Below are 22,438 nucleotides of genomic sequence, written 5' to 3'. Positions count from 1 at the left end.
ATTGGCTATTAGTCTGAAAAAAGAAGGCCAATCTCTTCGGGCCATTGCTAAATTAATGAAAAGGTTTCATAATTTTGTTGAAATGCTTTAAAAATAAAAACCTAGTCAGGAAACTAGCGGAAAGCCACAGAAAACAACCATAACACGTGACCACTACATACTTTTCTTTGAGGAATAAGGACCCATTTAAGTCGTCAAAGGCTATTGTATCAGAAATTGCACTAGAAGTTAGTGCTCCAACGATCCGTAGACGGCTACAACAAGCCAGCCTTCCAAGGAGAATAGAAAGAAAGGTCCAACTTACGCGTCAAAAAAATTTAGCCATGGGGCAAACTTTTGCTAAAGATCATAAAAACTGCGCAGGATGCGCCGGAGAGAAAAAGTGGAGAAGCCTTTTATGGAGCGACGAAACTAAAATAAATTTATTAGGGAATGAATGTGAAAGCAATGTAGGAAGCCTTAAAAGAAAGAATTTTGATCCATGTTTCACAAAAAAAATTTGTCAAACATGGAGGTGCCAGTTAAAGATATGGGGCTGCTCATCCTGGTACGGCGTAGGTCCATTTTTCCTGACAACGAACAGAATGGACGCTGAGCAATACAAACCCAGATTGCAGACAGTTATGCTTTCTTATGCTGAAGAAAACATGAGTTTCCATTGGGTATTTAAGTAATATAACGACCCAAGGCACACATCCAAGGTTAGGTTAGGTTAGGTAGAGACGGCCGCCAAGCTCGCTCGGAGCCCAGCACACTTAGGCCGGTTTCGGCCCGTTGTGATACCGCTTGGGATCATTCCCTCCCTGCAGATGAGACTTCATGTCAACAGTTGTCCCATCCAGATGCCCTTATAAAGTTGACGATCTTTCTGGGACATAGCGTGGACATCTCCGAGATGTCGTTCAGAAAGGCAGAGCCCAAGTGATGCAGCCTCCTTCTGCTGAGAGCTGGACAGGAACAGAACAGGTGTTCCAATGTTTCCTCCTCGTCCTCGTCTCTGCAGCTGCGGCAGAAATCATTGTATGGGGCACCCAACCTGTTTGCGTGGGTGCCTACTAGCCAGTGTCCTGTGAGGGAACGTGGGACTGCGCTGCACCTTTCCCTGCCTAGTTTGCAGAGCTCTGAGGTGCGCTTCTTATCTATGGTCGGCCATGTTTGCCGAGCTGTGCGACAACGTGGCCCTATTTGCCACTTGTCTATCAGTCGCGTGTACTGCTCCTTTATGATGAGCTTGCAGGTGGCCATAGGCATACAAATATCCTCCTTATCTTGGAGAAGGGGGGTTGTAGTGCCAGATCTGGCCAGCTCGTCCGCTATGCAGTTGCCCTCGATATCCCGGTGGCCCGGGACCCATATAAGGCTGATAGCAAATTGCTGAGCCATCTCGTGAAGAGATCTGCGGCACTTCGCCACAGTAGCCGAGTTCGAGGAGATCGCGTTAAGTGATCTGATCGCAGCTTAGCTGTCGCTGTAAATGGTTAGATTGGTTGCCGTGGTGGTAACCGTGTGAAGGCAGTACAGAGCCTCCCTGATTGCTGTAACTTCCGCTTGGAAGACGCTACAGTGATCCGGAAGCCTGAAAGATTGCCTTATGTTAAGTTGTTCAGAGTAGATTCCTCCTCCAACCCTGCCGTCCAGTTTTGAGCCATCCGTGAAGATGCTTATGGCCCCGTCTGGGCCGGGGAGTCCCTCGAGCCAATCGTCTCTATGAGGGATGATTATGCTGAATGGAGTCTCCGTGTGCTCCATTGGAACTTGATAGTCCGTTCTTGCTGGGACCATGTTGTTTTTATTTAGTATAGATGAGTGACCTATGTTCTGGGGTACCCATTGTTCAGAGTCCCTAAGACGTATTGCTGCCATTTCTGCCCGCACCTTTCCTGCAAAGTCAAGGCTCTGAAGGCATAACATGGCGTTTAGCGCATCATTTGGTGTAGTTCGAAGAGCTCCACTGATGCAGAGGGCGGCTGTTCGCTTAACCTTGCCCAGCTGATTGGTGATTGTCCTTTTTGTTAGGGCAGGCCACCAGACAGTAACTCCGTAGAGTATTATAGGTATGACTATTGCCAGATATATCCATCGGACTATGCTTGGGTTCATGCCCCACTTTAGGCCGATAGCTTTTTTGCAAGTATAGAGTGCTGTCGTTGCCTTCCTCACTCTATCCTTGACATTCAGGTTCCAGCTAAGCTTTTTGTCAATTACCTACCCTAAGTAACTGGCACTGTCGCTGAAGGAGAGCCTGTATACGTTTAGTGTTGGGGGGTTGAGGGGCGGGACCTTGTATTTTTTTGTGAATAACACGAGTTCCGTTTTCGAGGGATTTAGTCCCAATCCGCGCGATTCTGTCCATTCGGACAATCGAGCAAGCTTTGCGGTCATTAGGTCGCATAGTGTTTGGGGGTATTTCCCCGCAATGATAATTGCAACGTCATCCGCGTATGCCACTACTTTACAGCCCCCCTCTTCCAGGTCGCATAGAATCTTATTGACTGCAATGTTCTATAGAAGAGGAGACAGAACTCCCCCTTGCGGGGTTCCTCTGTTGACATACCTTGACTGGGTGGACGATCCCATCGATGATGTCACCGTCCTGCGTATGAGCAATTGATCAATGAGCATCACCAAGTGACGGTCCACCCCCAGGTCAGTCAGGGCTTCTGTAATGGCGCCCGGTGTGACGTTGTTGAAGGCTCCCTCGATATCGAGAAAAGCTATTAGTGAGTATTCTTTGAGATGCAGGGATTTTTCTACACTCGAGATCACTTCGTGAAGTGCCGTTTCCGTGGATTTTCCTTTCCGGTAGGCATGCTGCGCACTTGAGTACAGCTGGGGACTTATGGTAGTCCGTAATTGTAACCCGATAAGTCTCTCAAAGGTTTTGAGTAGGAAAGACGATAAACTGATTGGTCTAAAGTCTTTCGGGGTTGAGTGTGAGGCTTTGCCTGTTTTAGGGATGAAAACTATCCTAGCCTTAAGCCACGCTTGCGGTATTGTACATACCGCCAGTATCTTCCTGAAGATACTATGTAGCCAGTTGATGGCCGTCTCCCCGGCCTTCTGAAGTTGGGCCGGGATTACCTGGTCCGGGCCTCGCAATTTAAACGGGTTGAAGCTGTTTACTGCCCAACTTATGTTCCGTTTTGTAAGGATATGGTCCATCGATTCTACCGATCCCTCCTGGGAGGTGTGACGGCTCGGTGGATGTGCATCCGGGGAAATGCGTGTCGAGCAGAATGTGTAGGGACTCCTCACTAGAGTTGGTCCACGTGTCATCATTCTTTTTGAGGTAACCTACCGAGGGGGTAGTTTTTGAGAGAACTTTCCGGAGTCTTGCGGCCTCCGAAGTTTCCTCGATTTCGGAGCAATATTTTTGCCAGGAGGCTCTTTTAGCCTTCCTCGTTTCCTTTTTGTATAGTGCTAGACTGGTTTTATAGTCTGCCCAGCGAGTATCCTCCTTAGTTCTTGTGGCTCTATTGAATAGAGCCCTACAAGTTCTACGAAGGGTGTCTAGTTGCTTAGACCACCAGGGAGGTTTCTTCATCCCCCTTGGTCTGGTAGAAGGGCATGCTGCCTTGAAGGCTTTGTTGCACGTATCCGTAAACCTGTTCACAAGACGGTTTAGGTTGTCTTCAGTGTTCGGGCAGTTAGGGGCGTTAGGAGGGAGTAGCTCCTCCAGGGTTGTGTTATATTTTTCCCAGTTGGCTTTTCTGGGGTTGATATAGTCGGTTGGTTTGGGAATATCGAAGGATAATATCGTCTCGATATACCTGTGGTCCGAGAAGGAGTGGTCTCCTAGGACTCTCCAGCTCTTGATTGTGTCCAGCAGTTTGCTTGACACTAGCGTGAGGTCAATGACCTCCTGCCGATTTTTAATTATAAATGTGGGGTCGTTACCCCGATTGCATATGAATAAATTTGAGTTCAGGATGAAGCTGAACAGTGACTCACCCCTTACATTCGGGTCCGTGCTCCCCATTGGGAGTGGTGGGCGTTGGCATCGCAACCTATAAGTAGGTCTTTGTCCGTCCTTTCGCTGTCGCTGGCTATTTTGCGAACAAGGTCGTTCGGAGGATCATCCTCCTCGTGGGCCATATAGGACGCCACCAGCCTGAGATGATTCCCTTTTAGTTCTAGGCTTACCGCCGTGTTATCGCCATCGCTATAATTATGGAGCAGAAAGATATTTAGGTGCTTTCTAGCAAGTATGCAGGTACGGATTTTACCTTCATTTTGGGATACAATGATCTTGTATTCCCTCGTCCCCAATCCACAGACCTTGCCTCCTACCACCCAAGGCTCCTGGATCAGGACTACGTCGGCTCCGTTTGCGTCTAGGCGGAGTATGAGAGCAGCCGATGCTGCTTTACAGTGGTGGAGATTTATTTGAAGGATCCTTAGGACCATCTCCAAGATTCTCCACCACCGTGATGTCCGCGTCCGAGTCATCTGAGACTCTCTCTCGGCACATTGACTCAAAGTCGAGCATCAGCTCTGTCTCTGGTCTGGCTCCAGCTCGTCGTCAGGCGCTTCGATCTCCGCAGCGACATCCTGCACGTCTGGGTTGACGACAGGAAGCGCCGCGGCCGCCGCGTCCGATTTGTACACCTTGATGGTGACCGAGCTGAAGCCGAAGTTTAGCTCTCCTTTTGCTGCCTCTATCGGGGCCAGCGACTCTTTATTGAGAGCACTGCCTGGTTAGTCGGCCCTTGTGTCGTCTCAACCTTGGCTTCCTTCCAATCTGAGGTTGGTAGTCCCGGGTTGCATCTCTGCAGCATCTTGAGGATGCGTTCTGGCTCCTTAAAGGTAGCCGGCACCCAAATTCTGGCCCTCGGTCTGCTGGGCACCTCGCTCCAGTCGACTGCGACGAGTTTCGCCCCAGCATAGACCTCGCCGACCTGCGCTACCGCCGCTTTATAAAGCTTTACAGAGCGCTCGTCTTCGCAGGCAATTATCTTAACATTGCCCTGGAACCACCCCATGTCCTTGCAGACTGGCGGAGGTCCCGGGTCTTTGTCGAGGAGTTCGAAGCAGCGGTCGGCCAGTGCCTCTTCCACCCACTTCCACTGACTCCTTGGGATTCTACCCTCTGCGCTGCCTCTGTCGAGGACACCAATTAGCGTCCTCTCCTTGGCAATCTGCGCAAAGGAGACATTTGGCAGCACTCTGGAGCGCTTTGCTACCGGTCCCGGTGTCTCCTGCGAGCGCTGCCTCTTGGCTTGGGAGCCACCTTTTTCTGTTCCAAGGTGAACTCCGGGAGCACAGCCGAAGCCCATTCCACCTTCTTCAGCCAGTCGGCTGATGGGCTGGCTTCACTGCTGGCGTGTTGCCGACGGAGTATGTGCCCTGCACTCCTGTTTTCGGCATATGTGTAGCGTCTGGCTTGGGCGCTTGTCGACGGCAAGTCAACCCCCTCCGCTTTACAAGAAGGTCGGGCAGCCGTAATATTGCTTAGCTTTCCTTCCAAGGTGTCAGCTTCGGGAGTTACCTTGCCACCCACACAGGATTCGGGATGGGACCCCCTCGGGTTCGCACAGGCACCTTCCACCTTGCAGGTATTCCCTACTATAGAGCCGGTTGGGCCAGGCCTTTGGGCCGCTGCCTTTCCGAGCTTGGGATTGCTCCCAGTTGGCATTTGGGGAGCGCCGCACTCATTTGTTTTTTTGTTTGTTTTTTGGTTTTTGTTCTTGTTATACATCCTGTTCCCACGAGATGCAGAGAAAGGGAAAGGTCAGCCCGGGCAGAGATCCACGTTGCCCGGGTAAGGCATCATTAGAACAGGGGGCTGCCAAGTCCCTGAGCCCTCCGTTAGCGACTGGGCTAGTTTTTATACCGCGCCCCCAGCCAGGCTGACTCACGGCAAGGGTCGAGTAACACACTTAGTCCGGCCCGGTGTGAGGTGGGTGTGGGGGTTGGGATGTGGGTAGGTATTGTGTATGGATGGGAGTGTGTGAGCTACTTATTGAGGCGGCACCACAAGCGCATCGTCAGTGCTGCTACCTAGCTAACACCCGCTGGCTGTCCGGGACTGCTTATTTCGGTACTCTCCCGTGAGGGATGCCCGCTTATTCGCAGCTGACCTACCGAGGTAGGCCGTTCGCTATCCGCAACCCGCGACCCGTCCGGTGGCCTCAGCTAGGCCCCCTTTGAGCTACCTCACGAGCTCATCAGACCAGAGCTTTTGACCAAATTTTTTGAGGACCAAACAATAGACGTTTTAAAGTGGCTTCTTAAATTTTCCGACTTAAATCCAATCGAAAACTTGTGGGCAGATTTACGAAACAAAATTAGCTAAGTTTTCATTTTCAAATAATCAAAAATTATGCGAGGGCATCCAAAAATTGTAGTATGAGACACCTGCCAGACGCTTATTAAAAGTACGCCAAAAATAATTATAAAGGTGACAAAAAATAAAGGTGGATACATCGGATATTAACTATCAAATCCCATTTAGGCAACAAAAAAATAATAATAACCAGTTAACAAACTTTTTTCATAACAATACTTGAAGTGTACCTATTATTTTGAGCAGCATGATATTGACTGTGAAGTACAAATGGATATACTTTCTTTTATAACATTATCTTATAATATAATCAAGTTTATTTGATTGAAAACAGATACTTAAGGAATAATTGAGAACTAATTTTAAGTTTAATATATTGCATAAAACCGTTTTCTGTTATGTTAAAGTTTACGTAGATGTGTGTACCTATTATTATGATCAAGTGTGTATATAGCACACGAATGCATATGTAACAATTTATAAACCTATTAATTTGCATTTTGGGAACCAACCACCCCCCGCTCATTGCATTGCATTGCATTGCAATATCTATGATATGATTCGTAGTAATACCAATAGAAAAACAAACAGAAACGATAACGAAAAACAAAAAACAAAAGATAGGGAAACAAATTTGTAAAGAATGAATGAGAAGAAGAGCCATCTGCATGAAGCGCACACCTTACATCCTAATTAATATTAACACGTGTCTGTGAAATTTTCGAAAACCCCCTCCCTCCCCGGGAAGCAGCCATCCGTGCAACTTATTGATATTCAATCAAACGCCAGGTCCACTTGCAATCCAGTCAAACGCGTCGATCATTGATCGAAGAGCACTCCTGTCTGAGACGACGGTCTCTGGCTCTCACGTACCTTTGTTGCCATCAAAATTTCAGTCGAGCCAAAAATAAAAAACAACAGTGAAACGATAGCTTGATTTTGGTACGTTCTATGATAATAATAATTTTGATAATCGTTTGCTATTTTATAGATCTAATTAATGTATGCAGGCTGCCAGGACGTTCGCAGTTTTGTTTTTGTTTTTATAATTTAGTTAATTTAATATATACAAAGATAAACGATAAACATGATTAGTAACAAAGTGACGCACACCTACAGAATAAACAAAAACATCAAACATTAGCAACAACAAACTATTTATGTAAAAATCCAAATAAACACACAATTTTACTCTACGCAAAAACACACACAAACAAAAGAAACCAACAATTGAAGCGTACATACTATATATGTAAAATAAATATGATGCAAAATGTTGTTTCTCATCATTTTATCACATTTACTTTCTTAAACCAAGATTCGAATGCCCCAAACGAATCAGTTGCAGTTTATTTTAGACGGAGCCAAAGAGCGTATTGTGTTTGATCTGGATAGCTCGCATATATCTGAGCTCTGCGATCTGAGCGTAGGTTGGACATGTGGACAACAGAGGAGCCTACAGCTTAGCCGTTAAACCGAATCGAATCCCATATGCATCTTAGTTTAAGTACGATCCAACAGTGTGTTGTATAAAGCTTTAATCCGCGTAACCACGTCTAGTAAAAGTAAACACGTAAACGTAAAGTTATTGAACCATTTTTATGATTAATAATTAATTAGCTTTTAAAAAGCTTCGATAAGTCAGTGTGTATTTTAACATAGCAGAGCATATACATAATTAAGTGTTGTCCGGCAAGCATATACTCGAACCCGAATTCTTATATCCCGATCGGAGTAGATTTTTGAGGCAGCGCCAGCTTTGGTTCTTCCGGACATTTTGCCTGTGCATTATCTTACATACACACGCGCATGCACACCACACACACCATACACACACACACATATATATATATATATAGTTTTCCGTCCAAAGAATGGCATCAGCAGCGAGAAGAGAAAGTCTCCGATCAATTTTTAGTTCGTTTTTGGTTTTGTTGGTGCAGGAATTTCATTTCAATATACAGACACTTTTCGGCGGTTTCAAAAGCACACACATACGAGTACTCTGAGTTGGTTTTACATCGCTATGATTTATTGAAATTTGGTGCCTTCCCACTACTACTACCACGGAATTCACTATTTATGAGACACACAGAATAACACATAAAATGAAAAAAGATCTCCTACCAGCTCCACAGCGCCATCACAGTCACCCCAGTACTGGCGCCTCCTGTTCCTCTCCACATACATACGAGTATATCCACATAAATATACTATAATTATGATTGAATGATTGGTTCCTTCTCAAAAGTGCAGTGCAGTGCAGTAAAGTCGCGCAGTCAGTCAGTCAGCCAGTTGTATGTAAATATTTGGGATATTGTTTGGTGGGGTGGAAGCGAAGCCCCTCGAGAGATACCACTTAATCGAGCATATGTATGGAACTATACATTAAACTCAGTAAGAAACTATAATAGACACAGACTTTGATATAAAACGATTAATGTATTTTGTATTTTTATATACAATTTATAATTTTGGTTACACTTACAATTGTTACGATTAAAAACTAAAACATGAGAAAACCAAAAATAATGAAGAATCTACTAGATATGTATGTATTTCCAAGATAAAAAAAATCAAAGTGCTTAATGCACAAATCGGATGATTGCTATAGGAATTTCAAAATAATTTTAGGAATTAATATTAACAAAAAACAAAACAAACGAGGGGGAACGTTGTGAGTTGCTGCGGACACCGCAACTCTACAGTTATACCCGATACTTAGTCAGTATGGCTCTCCTCCGGCAGACGCCGCTAATATTAAACGACACGACAAGGAGTGCGTGCGAGAGAGACAGAAAATCAGTCTGAGCGTGACGTCGGGTGCTGCGTAGCCAGTGCAAATTGATTTGTTCCTTTTGGGTATAAAAATGATCCGATCTGATCCAGATTCAGCAGTCTGATAGATATGGTCATTATCTATGATTATGCGTTTTTAGTTTTCTCGAATCTGCAATATTGTGGATGCAACAGATTTTCGTCCTTTGTGGGGGCGGAAGGGGGTGGGGCGAAATTCTGAGATATACGTTTTATAGTGAGATCTAACAGAAGTGCGGATACCAAATTTGGTTACTCTAGCCTTAATAGTCTCTGAGATTTGTGGATGCCCCAGATTTTCGTCCTTTGCGGGGCCGGAAGGGGGTGTGGCGAAATTTGGACACGAAACGGTCAAGGCCCGATATCACAGGAGTGTGGATACCAAATTTGGTTGCTCTGGCTCTTATAGGTTCTGAGATCCTTGAACTCATATTTTGCAATTGGCAAAGCCGACCATGAAACCTGTGTGTTAGAGAGAGACAGAGCGAGAAAGAATGAAATTGTTTTCTTGATTCTGGCTATAATAATTATACGATCTGGTTGAGATTTTACACTCTAGAACATATAGTCATCCTCTACGATTTTTGGTTTTATCGTATCTTTAAAAATGTGGATGCCACAGATTTTCGTCCTTTGTGGGGGCGGAAGTGGGCGGGGCGAAGTTTTGAAATATTTTTGTAGCAGTGACATATCACAGAAGTCTGGATCCAAAACATCGTTGCTCTAGCTCTTATAGTCTTTGAGCACTAGGCGCTGAAGGGGACGGACAGACGGACAGACGGACGGACGGACAGACAGACATGGCTCAATCGACTCGGCTATTGATGCTGATCAAGAATATATATACTTTATGGGGTCGGAAACGATTCCTTCTGGACGTTACACACATCTACTTTTACCACAAATCTAATATACCCCAATACTCATTTTGAGTATCGGGTATAAAAAGAGATGTTCTACTCAAACTCAACCAGAACTGCAAGCGTAGGGGAAAACCAACCATTTATATGCAAAACAAAAAAAACGAGAGATCTATCTAGGGCCCAGAAACTCATTATATGTAGACGGGTTCCCGGGGCAGGCCACGACCACTGGCCACCACTGTAATGAGTTATTACTTTAAGTATGTGTGTATTTAAATGTATATGGAAGACCACATTCCATGAGAAAGAAAGCTTGAAAAGCAACAACTAATTGAATACACCCAAGCAAATAATAATAGCTAATGAAACTCTCCCTTGACTAGCAAACATACGAGTACATAATAATATGAAAGAGCAAAGATAACCCGGATGTAAGCTACATTGCGAGGAGATGAGCAAGATCATGATGAGATGAGAGTTCAGCTTGTGGCATTCGATTGATATATAGAAGAAAATATTCGAGTCATATTTCTACTTATAACATATGTACATACGAGTACGTATAGGTCCAGAAGCTAAGAAACATCCACAGAATCTGCAAGCTTGGCCTAAGTTTGCAGCCAGCCCAACATGTCCATGGACAGTAAATCATTGACAACTTTTAGGATTTGAATTGTTTGATATTTTATGGATGCTTGGGTTTATTAAATTTGTACGGACGTTTTACGTGCATGGCATGGGGGCAGCTGCATTTGCTAATTTTTGAGATGTTGGATGTCTAAACATTTGTCATACAAATCATATATATAGGACAGAAGATTGTATGATTGGCAATTGTAACTAATGAAATTTTTTAGCTAATTAAAAAGTATCTATGTACACCTTAATATTAATGAAAAAAACCAATATAATATAAATAAACGTATATTAAAAAAGAATCCAAGCCCGTGCGCGTTTTAGACATTACAAAATTACTTTATTTTTTAAACTTATGTTTTACATTCACATTCAATATTATATTTAAATCGTTTTCGCACATGGTTTGTTTGTCTTAAGCGCAATAATCTATTCTCCACGCTCTTAGTGTCTTCTGCTCATTTTCGAAACAATATTTTGGTCGTGCTTGGCACTGGCTGCAAAACTTAACTTTGGCTGGCCTGCCATAAAAGAAACAAGCAAACTAAACATCATATCACATCGATTAACATAATATTTTAAACAAAACGAGTGCACATTCAATGGCCTAACGATAATAAGAGACTGCCCTGCCCGTGTTATTTAATTTGGCACTTGGGTACTCCACTGCCTGGTACCGTGAGCAGAACAAAATCGAAGCCCCACAACAGCCCACCCCCCCCTACCACTTTTGGAACAATCCGGTTCAAAACTAAAAATATAATTTAACATATTGTGATGGCCTCCCCCCATTTGTAGGCACGGGCGAGTCCGGCAAGTCAACGTTCATCAAACAGATGCGTATTATCCATGGCAGCGGCTACTCGGACGAGGACAAGCGTGGATACATCAAACTGGTGTTCCAGAACATATTCATGGCCATGCAGTCGATGATCAAGGCCATGGTAGGTTCCTCCATCCATTCGCCCAAAGAATCGCTTTATATATTTTGAAATATCAACAGGAACTGGCCGATCTGGTGATGAGCATTGACTACGAAACAGTTACCACATTCGAGGATCCATTTTTGAACGCCATCAAAACGCTATGGGCCGATGCCGGCATTCAGGAGTGCTACGACCGTCGTAGAGAATACCAATTGACAGATTCAGCCAAATAGTGAGTTACTCGAAGGGAGAAGCGGCCCAACCATGACAGCACAACACAACACAACACAACTCTCGAACACTGAGACTACCACAACCTACAGAACTCTGCATAAACTGTTTTACTAAAAATGATCTCATTTCTGTACACATAGTTATCTGATGGATCTCGACCGTGTGGCTCAACCTGCTTATTTACCCACTGAGCAAGACATTTTGAGAGTTCGTGTGCCGACAACGGGGATCATTGAGTATCCCTTTGACTTAGAAGAAATCAGATTTAGGTAGATACCATCAATCTGTACACATCTGTATGTTCCTTGCATGGCATATGATCCTGATCCTGTTTATGATCTGTGGTCTGTGATCTGATCTGTTTCTTTGGTTACTACTTTCTCTTAATATCACTAATTGTTTCGATTAACTAACAAATTGAGATTCTTTTCGAGCTAGAGTACTTTCTTGAAGGGATTAGCCAGGGGTTTTTCAACATTTCGCAGCTGTACCCTAGAGAACTGGGACTGACTACGTACGGATTTTGATATCAGTTTGATTTTTGTTTGTTTTTGAAATTATTTGATTGTGTGCGATTTCTTTTACATAGCTACTTAAGCGACATAGAGCGCATTTCACAGCCCTACTACCTGGCCACTGAGCAGGATATTCTGCGTGCTCGTGTGCCGACCACTGGCATACTAGAGTACCCATTCGATTTGGATGGCATTGTGTTTAGGTATCTATTCCACGTGATGACTGTATTGACCAGGCTAGAGCTAGAGCCGTAGCTGGAACACGGCTAGAACAAGAAGTATTAGAATATATGTATTTGGTAGCGTAGTAATTTGGTATACTTAAATTTATTTGTCTATCGCTTGCGGCTTACTAATGCTTGTTTATTTCGCTGTGAATTGTAGTGCAGATTTTGCCTCTTGTTTTGTTTATCTCTACATAAGCTAATGTGACTCCTATCTTATACGCCCCTCCCTGATATTTTATACAGAATGGTGGACGTGGGTGGTCAGCGATCGGAGAGAAGAAAGTGGATTCATTGCTTTGAGAATGTGACATCAATCATATTTTTGGTGGCGCTATCGGAATACGATCAGATCTTGTTTGAATCCGATAACGAGGTATGGCATGGCATCTCCTGAATATTTTCTGAATGAAAGATTATTCTCTTCCTCTTCCTGTCTTTTTTTTTGCAGAACCGAATGGAGGAGTCAAAAGCTTTATTTAGAACTATTATTACGTACCCTTGGTTCCAGAATTCGTCAGTTATTCTTTTCCTGAACAAGAAGGACTTGTTGGAGGAGAAAATAATGTATTCGCATTTGGTAGACTACTTTCCCGAATACGATGGTAAGTGTGCCATTGAATGGATCTCTTATCCCATAACTCTGTACGATTTATATGTGGCAACACACGCACGTCACGCAACCAGGTCCGAAGCAGGATCATGCTGCGGCCAAGCAGTTTGTATTGAAAAAGTATTTGGACGCCAATCCAGATCCTGAACGGCAATGCTATTCTCATTTCACAACGGCCACAGGTTGACGACGTTACATTTGAACTCTTGAGCTATCTATCTTGAGCTATCTGCTTCCCCCCAGTAAAAATTTCACAACATTATCTGTAGAATCTATACACTATATATACGCTATCTGTATTGCTAGTTTTGTAGTCTTGCGCTAGATATAACCAAAGACTATACAATACCAAGATGTTGCATGAGCGACCAAAAAGCTGTTCTATGGCGGGTCCTAACATTAGGACCCATAAGGCACGAGGGAGCGCGCGGGGTTTCAATTCCCTTTTCGCCTGTACTTCGTCTCTACCGCGACCCCGCTGCCCAACGGTTTCGTCTGTTCGGAAATGCCTTCACCGTCGAAGCGGTGGTCGCGGATCGCCGATGTCTTTGGAGCGGCATAGTGGGACCTTTGGCCGTCTCAGCTTGCTAAATTAGTTAGTTAGTCAATAAATATTTGCACACTGAAAAAATGTTAAACTTTAAGTGCTTATATCTCCTAAACTAAAACTATCTTGAAAATTCGATTGGCAAATTCTCTATTAGATGCGTACATTAAATTTATCTAAAGCACTCATACAATTTTTTGACTATTTCGGCTGAGTCCCCACTGTGCCGCGCCAAAGACATCAGCGACCACGCTGCCCTACGGTTTCGGCACGCAGCCACTGACATGCTTTCAGTGCGCTTGTGTGTGAAGCTAAAAGCCGTATATGCTGCGGGCGAAACCGGTTTATGGCCGTGCCGACCTAGGACATACACACATATACACAACTACAAGCATATTTCTGGGTTGGCTCGAGCTCGTGCTGACCGAAGCCGAGTAGCACTTCGGAGGCGAAGGTAGCGTAAAAGAGAATTGAAGTACTAGCCCCGCGCGCCCGTACCAAGAAGCGTCAAACGAAAATTGAAAAAGCATTTGTTCCTCATGCGACATCTTGGTATTGTATAGTCTTTGCTGGTACGCTCACATGACCACAAAGTCGCTGAGGTTTCGCTCCGGTTGGACCATACTTGGTGGCATCAGCTGCACAAGCTTGTTAAATAGGAAAGATCGTTTGTTCATTAATTCAGGATTGCACTCTGTTCGTGCTCTTTTTGTGCAAGAGGAGGAGCTGGGACTAGAAGCAGTCTCCGATATGCCAGATGTGGCTAAGCTTTCATTGGATTCCAGGGAAATGTTCTCTGTTGCGCTGCCATCGGACAGATCTGCTGAAGAAAGAAATTTCTTAGCTTCTATGCCATCCAAATGTTACATATCTATCGAAAGTCAAACCTTTAATTGGTACATCAGCGTTGCCATCAAGCTCTTCCGTATTACGACACAGAGCCGGTGTGAGCACAGAACTGTCTCTCTGTTCTAGGCATCCGTCGTGTGTCTTAAAGAGCAGCGAGGCCAGCTTGTGAAACTAGAAAGAAGAAAAAACGGAAAGTCCCAGATAAATCGTTAGTCAGATGACTGGAAAGCAAACCTAACGTTATTCAGCTGCTCTGCATCGTCGTGATCAATGACTGCATTGCAGATACTGGATCTTGGCGAGCCATCTCCTCATAGCGCATCTTACGCACTAAGAAACGGCAATGCTTTAAAATCTCGTCCCGTTTAGGCCTGAAATGAGCAGAAGTTAGCCTCTGTTCGGTTGTGCTGGTGAAGAATACCAACTTTTCCAAAGAAAGAATCCAAAAATCGTCTAGTCGCAGTTGTTGTTGCTGACAGATGCCAGGATTTCCCCCAAATAGGTAGTGGTTATTGGCTAATTCATCGTAGACCAACTGATGCGCATAGCGAGGGCAGGGCTCTAGAACATCACCCTTGTTGGCTCCCAAAATGTTGGCTCTGCTAATCGAGTTCCCATCTTGGCTACTGTGCCGACAATAGTAGATGCGCGACCACTTGCGTTGACGCAACGAGTAGACCCAGAACGAGTTTGATGCATCCATATGCTGTATGTCTCGGCGATCCTTAATCTTACTCAGACTCTAGAATGCACTTTATAGTTAAAGGTGTGATCATTATTCGACTTTAGACTTACGGAGAATACGTAAATTTCGTCGCGTTCACAATCAATCGTCGCCCGCAGAGTGTATTCCGACGATGGCTCAAATTTGGCCTCATTGCCAGCGGTGGTGCCTTGGTTCGGATGTTCTTTGTTGAGCACTGATATGGCTTGGGTATCCACGTCGTAGCTGAGGAACTCATCCAGTTCCTCCTTGCCACGCTGACCGCCATATATGTAGAGTTTTTTTTGTTTCTAATAAATTTGATTGTGAATTGAGTTTTCTCTTCGCTACAAACACTGAACGGGCTTACATTGTGGAAAACCATGCAGTGCGTTATGCGTGACTTTATAGACATAACATCAGACTGCGACGCGCTCGTGTGATGACAGTCGACAAGGATTTGGGTCCAGGTATTCGTTGCAATATGGTAGGAAAACAGTCCCGAGTATTCGGGCTCGATGGCACCTGTGGCATTGACACTGCGTGGTGTCAGTATTTTTCCGCCAAATACGTAAATGGTTCGCATGTCGGCATCAATGCACATCTGGTGTTCGTAGACGAGCTGCGGCCCACCCACCTGGCTGGTGTCATCTGTAGTGGCCAGTGAAGCAAACCCAGATTAAATTCCCTAATAATTTCCCAGGGAGATAGCCTTGTTTAAGATAAGCATCTCCCCAACTAAATTTGACACCATTTGTTCCGCCAAATTTTGGCCGGAGCATTTGGTGGTGAAGGAGTTTAAGGCTAAGAAGAAGAATAGGCCCCCCATATCCCTTCCAAATCTTTCCAGTGTGCCACCCTCAACCTCAACTTCCTCTTCCTCAACTTCCCGTCTTGCTTCCACCTTTCCAAAAAACTAACTTCTCTTTTAGTAACCTATCAGAATGTAAGAGGCTTGCGTAGTAAGCTCAGCATTCTTTTCCGGGATAGTGTTGCATTTGCTTCCCACGTTATTGTGTTTACTGAAACCTGGTGAAAGCCGGACATTCTTAGTTCCGAGGTTTTGGCAGGTCGGTACACAACTTTTAGAAAGGACCGTTCGTCTCGACGGGCAGGGGGGTTCTAATTGCAGTGGACTCTTACTTCACGTCGGAACACTTCACAGTCCAAGTTCAACAGGAACTGGAATTCCTGTGTGTAAAACTGATTCTTCCCGCTTTCGCTATATTCATTACTTGCTCGTATATCCCACCTTCTTCGGATATTTCAATTTATGAGCAGCACTTGTCCGCTTTAACCGCTGTTTCTTCCTCGCTATCTGATAAAGATCGTATGATAGTTCTTGGTGACTTCAACTTGCCAGGAACTGTTTGGTCTTCGGTAAACGAGTCTAGTATGCTAGTGCCCATGTCACGACATGACTTTGTTGACGGCTTGCTTGACCTATCCCTGTCTCAAGTCAACCATGTGAAAAATTCTTTGGGTCGATTGCTTGATCTGTGCTTTGTATCGGATCCGACCATAGTGTTGTTAACCCGAGCCCTTCCGCTCACTATACCTGAAGACGCCTACCACCCTACTTTCGAGGTGTCGCTAGATATAGGACCAACTGTATTGGATCGGTCGAGTAGGCTGCCCGAACGTGTCCGCTGCTTTCGTAAAGCCGAGTTTGCGAAGCTTAATAACCTCATTAGGGATTTTGATTGGTCCGCTTTGTACTTGTGCACTGATATCATACAAGGCACAAACATTTTTTACAATGCTCTTGGCACATTTTTCGATTCTTGTGTCCCGCTTTCTTGTCCGACTAGATCTGGAAAACCCCCTTGGTTTACCAAAGAGTTATCCAGTCTAAAAAACTTAAAATCAATACTTTATAAAAAATTTCAAGAAGTGGGTTCTCCTACTTCTCACTCTCGCTATGTATTAGCTCGGTCAAACTTTTCAGTTCTTAATGCTCAATGCTATAAGAACTACCTATCTCGATGCAGGATACGTTTTTCTCAGGACCCTAAACAGTTTTACAGCTTCGTAAACAGTAAGCGTAGAACGTCCGCACACCCATCCTCGCTATCATTTTGTAATACGTCGGCAAATAATGATCAGTCAATTGCCGATCTTTTTGCCCAATTCTTCCAAACCACCTATTCTGATTCTATTGATTCTTCTTGCTTCCCCCCGATCTGGAAGGAATCGTTTATAATTCCTCTCCATAAAAAAGGTAGCAAGTCTGATGCAAAAAATTATAGAGGTATAGCAAAGTTATCCGCTATTCCTAAAATGTTTGAGAAGCTTTTAACTCCGCACTTGCAACATCTCTGCAAGTCACTTATATCTCCAACTCAGCATGGATTTATAAGGCGGCGACCAACCACCACGAACTTGTTAGAGTTTACCTCTTTCATTATTAAAGGCTTTCAATGTAACTTACAGACGGATGTTATTTACACCGACTTTAGTAAAGCATTCGACTCTGTAAACCATTCCCTTTTAGCGCATAAACTTGACCTTTTAGGGTTTCCGCCCAACCTCCTGAGATGGATTTCTAGCTATCTTTGTTCTAGGTCTCAAAGAGTCCCCTTCAAAACCTCCCTCTCTTTACCAGTAAAGGTTTCTTCGGGAGTACCACAAGGCAGCCATCTAGGCCCTTTACTCTTCACACTCTTTATTAATGACTTACCTTCAGTATTAACATACTCTCGAGTACTTATGTATGCGGATGATGTTAAACTCTGTGTCCAGTACAAGGACATTTCATTTCATTCTCGCTTGCAATCCGATCTCAATAACTTTCACTCATGGTGTTGTGCAAACTTGTTACACCTTAATGCCTCGAAATGCAAAGTTATGACATTTCATCGTTCTAGCCCTTTGTTGGCTCCCTACACCCTATTTGGTGGTTCTCTTGAGAGAATTACCCTGGTGGATGATCTGGGTGTTATGTTAGACCCCAAGTTAAAGTTTTCCGAACACAGTTCTACCATGGTAAATAAGGCCATGGGCGTGCTTGGGTTTATAAAGAGGTGGTCAAAGGAATTTGACGACCCCTATATAACAAAGACTCTCCATACCTCGCTTGTTCGTCCGATCTTAGAATACGGCTCCTGTGTATGGTGCCCTCAGTACAAAGTACACCAGGACCGTATAGAATCAGTACAGAAAAACTTTTTACTCTTTGCTCTGCGGGGCCTTAACTGGGATGCGGGTGTAAGACTCCCATCTTACTCTAGTAGACTACTATTAGTAAACCTCCCATCCTTAGTTAACCGTAGAAAAATGCTTGGTGTGATATTTATGCACAACTTGATCAGGGGTGACATAGACAGCCCTGATCTGTTGAGCCGCATAAACTTCACGATTCCTATTAGACTGACTAGAAATTTTATACCGTTGTTCCTTCCACTTAGTAGATCGAATTATTCCTTGCATGAACCGTTTAGGGTCTTATGCTCGGATTATAATTCCCTCTACCATATTATATCCACCACTAATTCTCTTCCTCTTATTAAATTATTAATCCTTACACACCTTTCTATTAATTAGTAACTGTAGTGGTATTTGTACTTTGATTGCATGCATAGTTTCTTAGTAAGTTTAGTACTAATTTTCCTCGAATGTTAGTCTAATAGCTATCTTTCTTGCATGTTCGCGTTTGGTTCGGCTACGCACCGCGCGTCATGCGGCAGCGCCCCTCGGTCGGTTGGGCGGGAGGAGGGCTGCGTTTTGCCTGGGATCCGCGCGTAACAGCCTTCTGCTGGTGTCACACGGGCCACTTGACGGTGCAGTAACTGCATCGCCTCTTAAAAGATGCAGTCATTGCATGTCAACGTCCACAATATAAAGCAGATTCAAATCACGCGCCAACTTGATTAGTTCGAACACCAAGGCTTTAATAACAGCTACTTCGAATATGGAGCTTTAATTGCTCGAATGTTCTTTTTCGTCTCTCGAGACCGAATTCCATGGAAGGGTCCCGTTAAAGCTCGTCTATGCCGCTTAAGCCGACAGCGACGGTGAACACGCGGATCAATTCCATTTTTCTCCCAAAACACTTCGGTTGTACCTGTGCCAATAGTGCCAAACTCTAGTGGAAGTTCACGTGTCCCTGTATTACATAATACATACCAAATTACATAACTGCAAGCCGGCGGAGAATCGACTAAAAGCAAGATCAAGCTATATTGTGTGGTGAAAGTGCAGAGTGCTACGTAGAGAAAAAGAAGGTGATTATAGAGGAAAGCAGGTTTGGTACATTCACTGAATTCCGAATCTATTACAGAATCTCTTGGTCACTGGAGGTCTGCCGTGCTTTGGCGCTTTCACGCCTAACCCCCCCACGCAACCTCCAGTGTCTTATTTCGATCTGTATCGACTTTTGAATGCCCTCTAAGCGTATCTTGCGAGATGCAACTCAACATCCTTGATGCGGAATCGACAACGCCTAGGAATTAAAGTGGAAATTTATGTCAGCTAAAATTGTGCAGAAGATGTGAATACAAGATCAGGAATCGGAATTTAGGGTGACCTGTGTCGTGGACAACATGTGATCATCGATTCGTGAGTACGAACATACCCGCGAAATATCAGGGTATAGCAGCGGTGCAGCGTAATGAAAGGGAGAGCGTGATAACTCACACGCCAAGAGCGAGCTTTCGTTCGAAGAGAATTCGGACATATGCGTGCGTATGCACACACATATAAACGTGCATTAATTTGATCATCGACATTCTCTTTGCTTTGTCTTGTTCTTTTCTTTTGCTTGCATTCTTGTGTTTGCACTGCAATTAAATTTGACTTTAAATGTAAAATCATATAAACATATACAGTTATATTATGGAATATCTTTCCTATAGAATTAATTTCTTTATCATATGTCTTAAGTCCTTTCCTAATCAACTCAATGTTAAGCCTTGATTCACTCTGGCAATGTCGGCCAAAATGTCATTCTTTAATTCTTTACTATTTTTATATAATTAATATTGTTCCACAGCTACCGAAGCAGTTCATTGGGCCCAACGAGCTCGTCAAGGAAAGTGTTTGAATTTGGTAATGATCATTAATTTCGTATTGAATGGAAATGTTGACCTTCGTGAGTAAAAAGGCTCAGTTTTGCTATGAATTGTATTTTATATTCTTAAGTTAATGAACCTTTTGTTATATATGAATCTTTTGAATCTTGATTAATCGAACTATTTTGAATTGACATGAATTTGGAATAAATAACAACCATTCTGTCTAAGTACATAATGCCAATGATGCATCGAGTGTAATAATGCAGCGGTAATCCGGCGAGCTGAGCCCAGAGCGCAGAACTAACCCCGATTCCCTTTCCTGCTGAGGCTGCATTGCCAACAAGATTTAACCAGCCCGTAGCAGTAACATTATAAAATGGCGCCCAACGTGGGGCCGAAGACGAAACGACGTGTTATAATCGGAAAAGTGTAGAAAAGATACGATTATTTCCAGATGAGGATAATTCCGAACGGTTGGAGTAACCTTCGTGCTTCACGGTTAACCTCTGTTAATGCATCCATTAGCCTGTTTATTAGAAAATTCGGTATATCGTGTAGACGTGTAGTCAGCTTTTGGAATGGAGATTTCAATTCGACTGAGTAGGGATTGGTCTACCAAGAAATGACGGCGTGAACTGTATAGATGTCTGAAGAAAATATTTTAGTAGAATAAAGATGTTAGTGCCGTGTATCTGGGCTGTGGAATTTGCGATTGCAATTCAGGATTTTGTATTGATCGACCCAACCAGACGCACGACCACTTTCAACTTTATAGGAACATGACTTGTTCGGTACTTGGAATGGCGGGGCTTAGAGAAACTTTGAGTTCCCGACGAGTATCAAACATAGTCTAATAGGAACCTTTAATATCCATTTAATTCAATAATCATAGAGGCAGAAGAGAGGAGTTACACATCGATGTAGAATTGGCATTTGTGGAAAAGACAGAAAATATTTTGCTGATTAACAAAAAAAAAAAAAAAAAAAATTAAGAGGAAATATGGCCAGTAAAGACAATAGCTGAATTCATCTAACGCCATGGATAAAAGTGAAATTGTTAATTTGGTAAGGTCAATGATGGGCACCCAACAAAAGACGTTGTTGGAGAAGCTAACCGCCCATATAGAGACAGCATTGAGCCATCAGCTGAGTTCGTTTCAATTGAGATCGGGACTTGCGGAGCAGGCTTCGAATTATCAGCATGTACCAGCAGACGTTAGGAGTAGAGCAAGCCAAGAGGCAGACTTAAGGAATACTAGCAATCGCTCTGCAGTTTCAATTTCACCAGAAAAGGTAGGACATGTTATTCAAAACTGGAAGGTAAAGTTTGACGGTAGTAAGGACGGTCTATCGGCCACAGAATTTATTTACCGGGTACGTTCCTTGACGGCACAGACCCAGGGAAACAATTTCCAGCTGGTTTGCGATCATTTGCACTTATTGTTATCCGCAAAAGCAGGTGATTGGTTCTGGCAGTTCCATCGTAAACATGAAGAGTTCGCGTGGGAGACTTTTTGTCTGGCATTTAGGGATAAATATGACGATGCTGCCACGGATGTCGACATATGGCGTAGAATCGCGAAACGAAAGCAAGGGGAAAATGAACCTTTTGATTCCTATCAGAATAGTATAGAAGAGTTGGTGAATAGACTCGAGCGTAGCCTACCAGAATGCGACCTTGTTAAGCTGTTGATTGACAATTCGAAAAGTACACTTCATCACGAGTTACTACATTTGAATATCACTTCGATAAAGAAATTACTTTTAGAGGTTAAAAAGCACGAACAATTTTATTCGGAACTTCGAAACCCTTCTTACAAAACGCCTTTTGTAAACCGGCGCAACATCTCCGAGATCTCTCCGGAGAGGGAACACCTTGAGGAGCCTGAACCAATAATATCAGCGATCATGCGTAATAAGATGTCCTGCTGGAATTGTGATAAGATAGGGCATAGATGGGATGATTGTGTGGAACCTAGAAGCATATTCTGTTACGGTTGTGGAACCAAGAATGTTTACAAGCCACGTTGCTCTAGGTGCCATCCTTCGGAAAACCGGCTGCGGGATGTGTCAACGAACCCCCTGTAGGCACATCCGTACCAAAACATAGCGAAAGCATCAGTCAGACTATAGATGAGGGTTTAGCTAAATCCGCTATGGACTCAGGATTTTTATCGGATAAACGACCAACTAGATATTTACCCTTACATGTA

The 22,438-nt window shown here is 43.8% G+C and overlaps 1 protein-coding gene and 1 pseudogene across 1 annotated transcript; one reads left to right on the top strand and one right to left on the bottom strand.

Annotated features, from left to right (window-relative positions):
• The first annotated feature begins 11,357 nt into the window (after window positions 1-11,357).
• On the top strand, window positions 11,358-13,474 carry LOC117193922 (annotated as a pseudogene).
• Window positions 13,475-14,235: 761 nt separating this feature from the next.
• LOC117193921 (muskelin-like) lies at window positions 14,236-15,799 on the bottom strand. The gene is made up of 6 exons (XM_033398590.1): window positions 15,584-15,799; window positions 15,306-15,524; window positions 14,936-15,252; window positions 14,750-14,881; window positions 14,549-14,681; window positions 14,236-14,481 (listed from the first exon to the last, which is right to left on the bottom strand). Exons 1-4 carry the CDS (start codon window positions 15,797-15,799, stop codon window positions 14,755-14,757), a joined length of 879 nt encoding a protein of 292 aa, XP_033254481.1. The 3' UTR covers window positions 14,236-14,481; window positions 14,549-14,681; window positions 14,750-14,754.
• Window positions 15,800-22,438: the final 6,639 nt, after the last annotated feature.

The sequence above is a fragment of the Drosophila miranda genome (assembly GCF_003369915.1).
Source record: "Drosophila miranda strain MSH22 chromosome Y unlocalized genomic scaffold, D.miranda_PacBio2.1 Contig_Y2_pilon, whole genome shotgun sequence".
Taxonomy (NCBI): domain Eukaryota; kingdom Metazoa; phylum Arthropoda; class Insecta; order Diptera; family Drosophilidae; genus Drosophila; species Drosophila miranda.
This window is presented reverse-complemented; position numbering and strand designations above follow the sequence as displayed.

Coding starts and splice junctions, on each gene's coding strand:
- LOC117193921 (XM_033398590.1), bottom strand. CDS start 15,799: ATGCGAACCATTTACGTATTTGGCGGAAAAATACTGACACCACGCAGT. Junction 15,525..15,583: donor ACTGCATGGTTTTCCACAAT/GTAAGCCCGTTC, acceptor CAAATTTATTAG/AAACAAAAAAAACTCTACAT. Junction 14,882..14,935: donor TGGATTCTTTCTTTGGAAAA/GTTGGTATTCTT, acceptor TGCTCATTTCAG/GCCTAAACGGGACGAGATTT.